Source organism: Propithecus coquereli, unplaced genomic scaffold (genome assembly GCF_000956105.1).
Source record: "Propithecus coquereli isolate 6110/MARCELLA unplaced genomic scaffold, Pcoq_1.0 Scaffold672, whole genome shotgun sequence".
Classification (NCBI taxonomy): domain Eukaryota; kingdom Metazoa; phylum Chordata; class Mammalia; order Primates; family Indriidae; genus Propithecus; species Propithecus coquereli.
In genome coordinates this window covers 265,131-275,894 of record NW_012152752.1, presented here as the reverse complement: position 1 = coordinate 275,894, position 10,764 = coordinate 265,131, and the positions used below count along the sequence as shown (strand labels likewise).

Sequence of the window (10,764 nt, the reverse complement as noted above, 5' to 3'; positions counted from 1 at the left end):
AGCCCTGAAGACACATCACGGCTTGTGTGGCTTGCAGTCTCACTCTCTTCCCGATGCACAGCGTCCCCCACATCACTTCCCTCCAGTCGGGCTGGACAGCCCAGGCCCCACAAGGCACCCTGTTGTGGGGGCAGAGCAAGGGCCTGTCCCCATGGTGGGATACCAGTGAGGGCCAGGTTCAGTTTCCTGATGTGCCCTTTGTCATGTCAGGGAAGAGTGTGCCTGGGGAGAGCAGTTTCAGCCCAGGGTGATGGTGTTCTGCATGCTGTGCCCCAAGACCAGGAGCTTCTGGATGGAGATGGGTGTTTCTAGAAGGTTTTGGGTTCTGGGGAAGCAGCAGCAGAATCCCTAAACCCTAACACAAGTGGACAGGCCACAAAGAATCAAAAGGCATGATTGTCCATAGGCTATTGGGAATGAAGTTTGCAGATCAGTGTCCGCCCTGGCTTGGCCGGTTGCACAGCTCACGGTTGCAGTCGCTGGGGCAAGCCTGGAGGGAGCAGAGGCAGCACTCTCCTCCCCTGCCCCATGCTGCGCTGGCCAGCCAGCAGCTGAGCCCTGCCAAAGTTAAAAAGACCTAAAAAGGCTGTGAACATAGTGGAAATAGGACATAATAGGCCTGTACTAAAGACACGCAGCATTTGAGAGACTAGAAGGCATAAAGCCACATGGTAGAAGGACGAAATTCTACCATGTGCGTCCATCTTTATGAAAGCCGAGGAGTTTCCTACCCACGTGTGTGGCCCTGCGCAGTGGAGCTTGGGCTGTAAAGAGGGCAATGTGGGAGTGGGTTGTGGGGAGGCTCGGGGGAGCACTCCCTGATCTTAGATTGGTGGGTTTCTGCGACCTCCCTCTGCCCTTCTCTGAGCCCCAGAACTCAGCCAGGTTGTCACAGGCTTGCTGGGTGCCACACTCATGTCTTGTGTTGGGGCTGGAGACATCCCTCACCCCAGGGGAGCTCACAGGTCCAGGGCAGACTCGGAGTTAAACGATAGTTATGGTGCTATATGATGAGCAGACTGAACAAAAGCTGCATGGAGGGTTCCGGAAGGGTTGGAGAAAGTGAGAAGAGAAGGTGTAAAAAGATGGAGGGCTGGGAGCCCCCAGAGGGCAGGCTGTGGAGCTGCCCTGGTGTGTTTGGGGAGCACTGGGGAGTCGGTGTGCCTGGGGTAAGCATGGAAGCAGAGTGAGGGCATCTAACATATATCTGTTTGGAGTTCCAGAAGAGTTAATATTTCAAAAGATAATGACTGAGGGCTTTCAAGAATTGGGGGAAGATGCTGCTTCTCACATCCAGGAGGCCCAGTGAATCATAAGCAAGATAATTAAAAGAAATCCCCACCTAGACACATCATCAGGAACTGCAGAACACCACAGAAAGAGAATACCTTAAATAAACCTACAGAGAACGGGCCATCATTACAACAGAATGGCAATTAAACTGACAGCTGACTTAACAACAACAGTAGATGCAGGGGACAGTGGAATCGCTTCTTAAATGCACTGAAAGAAAATACCGGCAACCTAGAAATCCGTTCCTAGCAAAATCATCTTTTTTCCAAGAACGATGATGAAAAAAAGGTATTTTAAATTTGGAAACATCAACACCAAAACCTGTCAACCTCCACAATTCTGTATCCAGCGAAGGTATTCTTCAAGAGCGAATGTGAAATGCTGGGCGTCTCCTAGTCACTGAGCACTAAGAGAATGTGTTGCCAGCACGCCTGAATGACAGAAATGTTAAGAGAAGTTCTTCAGGCACATGGGGAGAGAAAACCAGCTGGAAAAAAAACTCAGATCTTCAGAACAGGATGAAGATCACTGGAAATGGTAGAAAACCTAGAAATAGGCATTGTCCTATAATTGTGAAATAAATGGAATAATGTGGGAGAATATTTAAAAAGTGGTAAGAACATAAGATTTGAGCAGCACAATTCATAAGCTTGTGAATTTGTTGTTTCCAGCAGTTGGAGAATACACATTCTTTGCAATCACATGCAGAATGCTTGCAAAAAATTGACCATGTACTAGACAAAAAAGCTAGTCAACAAATTTCAAAAATGTTCACATAGAACACATTTTCTGATCACAATACTCTTAAGTTAAAAATCAGTAACAAAAAATAAGTAGAAAAACTCATACACTTGAAATTTTAAAACATTTCTAAATTCTTGAGTCAAAAAATTATAATGAAAATTAGAAATATTTAGAACCAAGTAATATAAATATTTTTATATCATAATTTATGGGAAAATTGAAGCAATAGTAAGAGAAATTTATAGCTTTAAGTGTTCACATCAGCAAAGAAAGAAGGCAGAGAATTAATAGGGTTAGAATAGCATTATACCCACATAAAGTGGAAGGAAAGAAAGAATAAGGATAAAATAGAAATTAATGAAATAGAACATAAATACATAATTATATCCACAAAGACAGAAGTCAGTCATTGAAAAGAGTAATAAAATAGACAAATCTGTGGCAAGATTAATTTTAAAAACATAAGGAGGAAAGGCACAAACAGTATTAGAAAAGGAAAAAACACAGCTGCAGGCACTTCTAAGATTTAATGTTGAGTGAGAGGCTATTTGGTCAATTCAGTGCTTACAAACCCAAAAACTTAGATAAAATCGGTAAAATAAGAAAGTTAGCAAAGCTGACTCATGAATAGTAGAAAACCTACAAATAGGGATAGTCCTATAATCATGAAAGAAATGGAATCAGTACTTAAAAATCCTCCCCTCCCCCAAGTTCACCCAGAGGGCTTTCCTGGCAACTGCTACCAACATTCAAGAAACAATTCCAGGGTTATACAGACTCCTTCAGCGGATAGGAAAACAGGGAACATTCCTACTCATTTCATGAAGACTAGCATAACCTTAACACCAATATCTGACAAAGACAGTACAGTGTGAGAACGAACAGGCCAGTCTCACCTGTGACTAGAAATACAAAAATCTAAGTAAAGAAACAACTGCAAAACCAGGAAAATATAAAAAAAGATGTAGTACATCATGAGAAACTTTGTTTGCAAGGACCAAGTCAGAAAATTTATTAATGTACCATATTAATAGGTTAAAAGAGAAAAATCATGTGATCATCGTAATAGAGGCAGAAACAGTTGGATAAAGTTCATTAGCCATTCATTGCAAAATTCCTAGCAAACCTGGAATATTGGAGAGCTTCTATAACCTGATGAAGGGCTTCTGAAAATAGCCTGTGGCTAATACTGTACTTGATGGCAAAATGTTGAAGATTGATCCTGGAGGATCGAGAGTAAGACAAGGATACTGATTTAGCAGCACTCCTGCTTTCTGTTGTAGCGGGCAGTCCTAGCCAGTGCAGTAAGACAGGAAAAAGAGAAAGTATAAAGGACTACTAGAAAGAAGAAACTAAACAGTCATCATTTGTAGGTGATGATCATGTACGTAGAATATAAAAAAATTTCTAGATAAATTATTAGAATTAAGAGTTATTAGAGGAGACCAAGGTGGGATCGCTTGAGGTCAGGAGTTCAAGACCAGCCTGAGCAAGAGTGAGACCCCGTCTCTACTAAAAATAGAACAAATTAGCCGGGTGCAGTGGCGAGCACCTGTAGTCCCAGCTACTTGGGAGGCTGAGGCAGGAGGGTCACTGGAGTCCAGGAATTTGAGGTTGCTGTGAGCTAGACTGATGCCAAGGCACTCTAGCCCGGGTGACAGAGTGAGCCTGCCTTAAAAAAAAAAAAAAAAGCACTTGTAAAAAAAGAAGTTATTAGAATCAATAATTAGAGTGACTTCCAATTATTAGAATTAAGAGTATGCATTTTGTTCTTCAGCTGTGAGAATAAAAAAAGTTTAGCAAGATTGTTGGATATAAAAACAGTATACAAAATTAAATTGTTTTTCTGGGTAAAAATAAATAGATAATGGAAATTTTAAAAGATAACAGTCCCTAGGAGTAAATCTTACAAAAGTTATACAAATTCCTTATGGAGATAAAGGATAAAATAAAAAAGATTAAACTTCACTGAGAGCTATTAAAGAAGACTTGGGTAAATGCAGAGATATCATGGGGTTTTGGTTTGGAAGACTTGCTATTATGATAACACTTCTCCATGAATTGATCTGGGATTCAGTGTAATTCTGGTCAAAATCCCAATAAGGTTTTACTTTTCTTGTTTTTATTATTATTTTTTAACTTGGTAAGATGATTTTAAGATGACTGCGGAAGAGCAGAGGACCAAGAGTAGCCAAAACAAGATTGGGGTCTGCTGCACCAGGGATCCAGGGTGAGCGTGGTGTCTGTGAGGATAAGCAACTAGGTGAGTAGGTGAGCGTAGCGAGTGGGGAGCCCGGCAGCAAACCCAGGAAGACTGGACTTTTGACACTGCACACGGTGCTGCGGGAAACGGGCTCTCGGCCACACTGCGGGGTGGGGTCGGTAAGGAAAGGGGAACCCTAAAGGAAGGTGAACAAAAGACTTGAATAGGCACCTGACCGGAGAGGAATCGTGAATGGCTCATGAGTGTAAGGAAAGATGCCCAGCGTCATTAAGGAACAAGGAAATGCAAATCAAAACCACAGAATGATAACTTCACGTCCACAAGATTGGCACCAATGGGAAAGTAAGATGATACTAAGTATCAGAGAGGTTGTGGGGCAACTCCTGGGGCAACAGGACTCGCCTGCCCTGCTGGAGGCAATCTACAACTGGTAGGACCATTGTGAAAACAGTTTTGGCTTTACTCTGTGAAGGTGAAGGTACCTGTGACCCAAAAATTCTCGTGTATACGTGTGAACGAGGGAATGTGAACACAAACAAGCAGCAAAACCAAACCAAACCAGTGTCCTTCAACTGAGTAACCATGACTTTTTTCCCCATAGAATGGAAAACTGTATAGAAAAATGAAAACTTCAGCTACACCTCGATACAGATGAATGTCTCAAATAAATTTGGAGTGAACAAAGCCAGTCACAAAAGAATGTGTACAGTATATTTCTATGTATATAACATTCAGAAAATAGGCACAACTAATCAATATGTTGTTTAAAGGCATCCCTTCATGGCAAACTAGAGGGAAAGGCAGGAGATTGGCTGATACACAACTCACAGTTGCGGGGCGGTGGGGGACACTGGGGAGGCACTTTCTGGTCCCTGAGAGGCGGCAGTGGCATTTGAACGTTTGCTGTGGTGTTCCACCGGAAGGAAGGAGATGTGTGTTCTATATGTGCTCATACAGTACATACACAAGTACGCGAGTATCTACACGTGACAGAAAGATGACTATAGCAGGGTTGAGCTTAACATTGGGTGCACTCAAGAATTTTCTTTCTTTTTTTTACCGTGCACCGTTCCTGGAGGTACTGCAATGCCAGGTCCATGTGTGGAGTGGATGGAGCAAGCTCCTAATTCCACCTCTCTACTGCAGAAATTAAAAAAAAAAAAAAAGTTGTGACCTACCAAATTGATTTTGTCACAGTTTGAAAAAATGTTTTATTGCTTAAGCTGGGTGGTAAGTACGTAACTATTTGTTTTATTATTCCGCTTTTATACGGGCCTCATCCATGTTACTCATACTTCTGGCAGAAAGCAGAAACCACTCAAAGCAAGTGGAGAGGGTGCTGGGCCGGGCTCAGTGGGAGACAGCCTTGCTTCGGGTCGTCCACCGAAGAGGAGCTTAGTTCAGGGAGTCCTTTGCAAGTCCCTGTGTGTGCAGCAGGGGCTTGGAGAGGGCTGCTCTTGGCTGTTTCCTCTCTGCTCCCTGCGGTGGGGGGGGTTGTCCTGGACGGGCCTGGCCCTGCACTCTTCCTTCCCAAGGTGGTTGTCCTGGGCTGCAGCTCTGGCCAGCTTTGCGGGCGTGGGACAGCACCCTTTGGGTGGCTGCCTCACCTGGCACAGACCGTGGTGTGGACCGCAGCATCCTTTCCCTTCTCACCCCAGCTGCCCAGACCTTCCGTGGGCATTTCTGAGTCCTGACTCCGCCTTCCTACAGGTGCCAAGCCAGCGGCCTCTGTCGACCCATGGGGTGTGCCTGCCGGAGCCAGCACGCACTCTGTCCCTAAGAGCTCAGACCCCTGGGCCGCTTCACAGCAGCCCACCCCCAGCGCTGGGAAGACAACTTCTGACACCTGGGGTGCGGTCTCGGCCACCAAGCCAGTGTCTGCCTCTGGTGAGAGCCTCACTCACTTTCCTGCCTGGGCTGTGAGAGCCCCTGGCCCCCACGGGCGTTCCTGTCTCCTGCCTCATTGGCATTGGGCCTGTCGCTCTGCTTGCATTTGCTCCCCTTCCCTGCTTAGCCTTTGTCCAAGATCCCCAGGTCCCCAGATCCTAGGCATCTCCTTCCCCAGGGGCCTCCCCGAGTGGGTGTTGAGAGAGGAGGCTGCTTTGGGCCCACAGCCCAGGGGTCCTGTCCTCACCCTGGTGGCCCCGGGCAGGCTGGCCCCCAGCCACTTCTTTGGGTGACGCCCAGAGCCCCTGATCCTCACGTCCAGACCCAGCACCACGGATCTTCACCGTCACCTCCTCCTCTTCGGGGTGGGAGCAGTGGACGCAGCGGCAGGTGGGCACCCCACACTGTGCACTGGGTAACCTGAGCTCGTCCTGCCTTCTCTGGCTCTTGGAGTTCTCCCCTGTGAGGTGTGGTAGGAGGGGGAGGCCCCCATTGCCAGCCCGCCCCCAAGGTGTGCACTGGGCAGCTGAGTTGCCGAGAAGTGTGTGCCCTGCGCCTGCAGTCACTGACATCTGTGTCCACCCAGGGTCCTTTGAGCTCTTCAGTAATCTGAATGGTACAATTAAAGATGACTTTTCTGAATTTGACAACCTCCGAACTTCAAAAAAAACAGGTATGTAAAGGTGGTGGTGGTTTCTGTAATATTCTATGCATTTGACTAACTCAGCTGTAGTAGAAATAATCAGCTTTCAAAACCCATCGGCTTCGTGCATTTTCTTATTTTGATCCTGGGACCCTGAAGCTTCTAATTACAGAAATTCACACATTGACAGTGAAAAGTCAAGAGGTTGAGTTTTTCTTTCAACTTTTCCTCATGTTGAGCCCCATGTTTTGTGTCTCATAACCTCTGCGTCTGTGCCTGCTCTCCGCGGGGCCATGTCTCCGGGTCAGGAACCCCCCGTTGCTGCCTGCAGATGCCAGCACCTTGGCCTCCCCAGCCCAGCGTGGACCCCACTCCCAGCCTGGTCTGGCATTTCCATTCACCTTCCTCTCACCAACCTCCCACTCCCAGAGGCGCCTCCTTTTCCCAGACAGCCCTGCCTTTGCGGATGGACGGGTCAGTCTCTGCCCCACACCATCACCCCAGGTGACCAGGTGATAGCTCCTGGATCCACAGTTCAGTCTCCAGACCCGGCTTCCTTCCATGTGTGCCCTTGGGCTGGGAGGATGTCGGGTGGGCCCAGAGAGATGGGACCTGAGGCGGAGGTGGGCCTGGAGGGGAAGAGGGAGGAGGCCTGGGATGTGTTCTTCACATGCTCCTGTGTGGACCACCACCTCCAACCCTCTCAGCTTGGGCTCCTAGCCAGGAGACCAAGGCAGCTTTGACCACGTGCTGGTCTTCAGGGTCTTTCTTTTGCTGCATTAAAAAAAAAGATTCCACGTGTTTCCTCTGCAGGCCAAAGCACAACCTAACCTGTCTTGCCCGCCCTCTGTGCCTTGGTGAGAAGGCAGCTTGGCCATTGTTATGTGTTGACTTTTTAAATATTTATCCCCAATTATAGAAATATTCCCACTGTGTAGAAAGTTTGGAATTGTACAGTTTGGAATTTCTAAATTGTAGAAAATTTGGAAAAATTTATGAAAGAATACGAAAACTATCCATCATCCTTCCACTTATATTCAGCCGTTATATTCTTTCCAGTATTTTTTCCTGAGCTCTTATTGTTTCCTTAATTTTTTTTTTTTTTTTTTTTTTTTTGAGACAGAGTCTGGCTCTGTTGCCTGGGCTAGAGTGCAGTGGTGTGATTAGAGCTCACTGCAATGTTGAATTCCTGGGCTCAAGTGATCCTCCCATCTCAGCCTCTCTAGTAGCTGGTACTAGAGGCACACACCACCACACTTGGATAATTTTTCCATTTTTTATAGCGATGGGGTCTTGCTGTGTTACCCAGGCTGGTCTCGAACTCCTGGCCTCAAGGAATCCTCCCACTTCGGCCTCCTGACCGTGTCCTTTACAGCTGCGGTCCCCAACCCCCAGGCTGTGGACCAGTATCGGTCCGTGGCCTGTTAGGAACCGGGCCACAGATCTACACCTTCCTGCCTCCCCCGCAATCCCTGTACCTGACCCCTGGAAACTTAGGAACCAGGTTCTCCGCGCAGCAGGAGGTGAGCGGCGGCTGGGCAAGCGAGTGAAGCTTTATCTGTATTTACAGCGGCTCCTCATCGCTTGCATCACCACCTGCTCCCCCACCCCTGCCTCCCACCCGCCATGGAAAAATTGTCTTCCATGAAAGGTCCCTGGTGCCAAAAAGGTCGGGGGCCACTGCTTTACAGTCTTTTTTGTTTGCCTGTCAGATATAGTTGAGTCCTGCCCCCCTACTCCTTGCCTCAACTTTGACGGATTAACAGATCGAAGGCATTTTCTCATGACTTTGAAATTCATTAGCAAGTATTTTGTAACTGCGTGGTATCTCTGTGTGGCTCAGCAGTAATTTACTTATTAATTTTGGGGAAGAGACTTTAGGTTGATTTTAGATTTTGCTAAAGTAAATAATGCTGTTGTGAACATCCGTGTGCTCGCATCCCTGTTCACGTTTTGCATTATTTCCTTAGACCAGATGCTGGAAATGGGACCACTGGGTGAGAGCGTGCTGTTTTTAAGAGCCGCTGTCCCCACGGCCGTGTTGCATCCCAGCAAAGCAGTCCCACTCCTGCCAGCCATCTCAGCACACCCTGTCTTGGCTGAATTTTAAAAAACAATTTGCTTGCTTCTTTCAAGAAATTCATGTTAATTGTAGAAAAGTTAGAAAATGAAAATGTAAAAAAATTACCCATACCTAGTCACCAACCCAAAATAACATCAGTTTTTTGGAGGATTGGGCTATAACATAGTGTTTTGTAACCTGCTTTTTTCTCTTAATATTTTGATAACACCTTTCTTTGCTCATCATTAAGTATTCTGTCCCTGCATTTTGGTGTTTGGTTATATGGACATGTGGTTTATTTAACCTGCCCCATGGCTGGCTGTGTGTCACCACTTCGGGCTGTTGGAAACAACACTGCAGCGAACGCGCCATCTGTGCATAGGCACGTGTGTCCCTGGGGAGTTGCGGCATCGGGACTGTCTGTGTTTGCGTTACGTGCCCAGTCTCAGGCTATGCTCTCACGCTCACCATGCCCTTGTACGTCCTTGTCTCGTAGCTGAATCTGTGGCCTCGCTGCCGTCCCAAAACAATGGAACCACAAGCCCTGACCCCTTTGAGTCTCAGCCCCTGACCATTGCCTCTAGCAAGCCCAGCAGTGCCCGGAAAACACCTGAGTCCTTCCTGGGCCCCAACGCAGCCCTCGTAAACCTAGACTCACTGGTGACCAGGCCCGCCCTGCCAGCCCAGTCGCTCAACCCTTTCCTGGCACCAGGTAGGCTTGCGTCCCGGGATGTCATCTGGCTGCTTGTTCTGTCCAAGAATGGGCGTGTGGCAGGCTTCAGGGGGCCCTTCCTGTGGCTGAGAAGGAGCAGTCAGCCAGGAGCTCCGGGAACAGCACTTCTGTCCTCGCCAGGGCCTCAGGGGTGTTCAGTTAGGGGGAGGAGTAGGGTGGGTAGGAAATAGCCCCTTTCCTCTCAGCTGAGACCACGAAGCAGAAGCTGCCCCTGACTGGTGCCCCGGGCAGGGACACCCTCGAGGGAGTTGCCAGTTCCGAGTCCGGTGAAGGAGGGTGGGCTGCCAGGAGAGGAGGAGCCAGGGTTTGCTGCCAGCGCCCCCTCTCCTTTGGGGGAAAATGTAAAAATTCTAGCCTCCACTTGCCTTTTCCTTTCTTTAACTCCCTTTCTTGGTGAATTACTAAACTGTGGAGGGCTCTGAGGGCACGGCAGAGACCAGAACACACACGGTCCCTGACCTGGAGCTCAGAGAGCTGCATCTGTGGTGGCAGCTGTGGCCCTGCCTGCTGGAGGGGCTGGCGCTGTCCTGACAGCTCAGCCTCTGCCCCTCCTGCTCTCTCCCCAGGTGCAGCCGCCGCCTCGGCCCCTGTCAACCCCTTCCAGGTGAACCAGCCCCAGCCGCTGACGCTGAACCAGCTGCGGGGCAGCCCCGTCCTGGGCACCAGCATGTCCTTCGGGCCTGGCCCTGGGGTGGAACCCATGGCTGTGGCCTCCATGACCTCCACGGCCCCACACTCAGCTCTGGGAACCAGTGGTTCTTCTCTGACACCACTGGGCCCCGCAACGATGAACATGGTGGGCAGCATGGGCATCCCTCCTTCGGCAGCTCAGGCCACCAGCACAACCAACCCTTTCCTTCTCTAGTGCCCCGGGCCTGGGACCCACCCCGGAGGGACGTCCAGAGCACCTGTGCCAGAGGACGCCGAGCAGGGACTCTCGTTTGTGGGATGGGCCTTGAGAGTTTGGGGTGGGCGGTGTTAGGGCTTTTCAATTCCGGCTTCCTGATAAAAGGGTTGTCTTTACAGCCCCAACCCTCAGACTTAGAGTGTCGTGTCACGTCACGTGAGGTCCTCGCCTTCCAAGGCAGGCCCGCTCACCTGCCCCAGCCTGGCCTGCTCTGGCCACCTCTTCCCAAGCACTCAGTTCCTGTCAGGGCTCCTCTGAGGCCTTGGACGAG

General features: G+C 48.7%; 1 protein-coding gene across 2 annotated transcripts in view; it reads left to right on the top strand.

The window, feature by feature from the left end:
- Positions 1-10,764, top strand: part of EPN2 (epsin 2) — a 42,622-nt gene extending 31,858 nt beyond the window's left edge. For both annotated transcript variants that reach the window (XM_012660661.1, XM_012660662.1), the window contains 4 exons: positions 5,972-6,148; positions 6,735-6,821; positions 9,350-9,565; positions 10,153-10,764. In XM_012660661.1, coding sequence (XP_012516115.1) covers positions 5,972-6,148; positions 6,735-6,821; positions 9,350-9,565; positions 10,153-10,451 — 779 coding nt within the window. In that variant the 3' untranslated portion in view covers positions 10,452-10,764. The remainder of the gene's footprint in view (positions 1-5,971; positions 6,149-6,734; positions 6,822-9,349; positions 9,566-10,152) is intronic.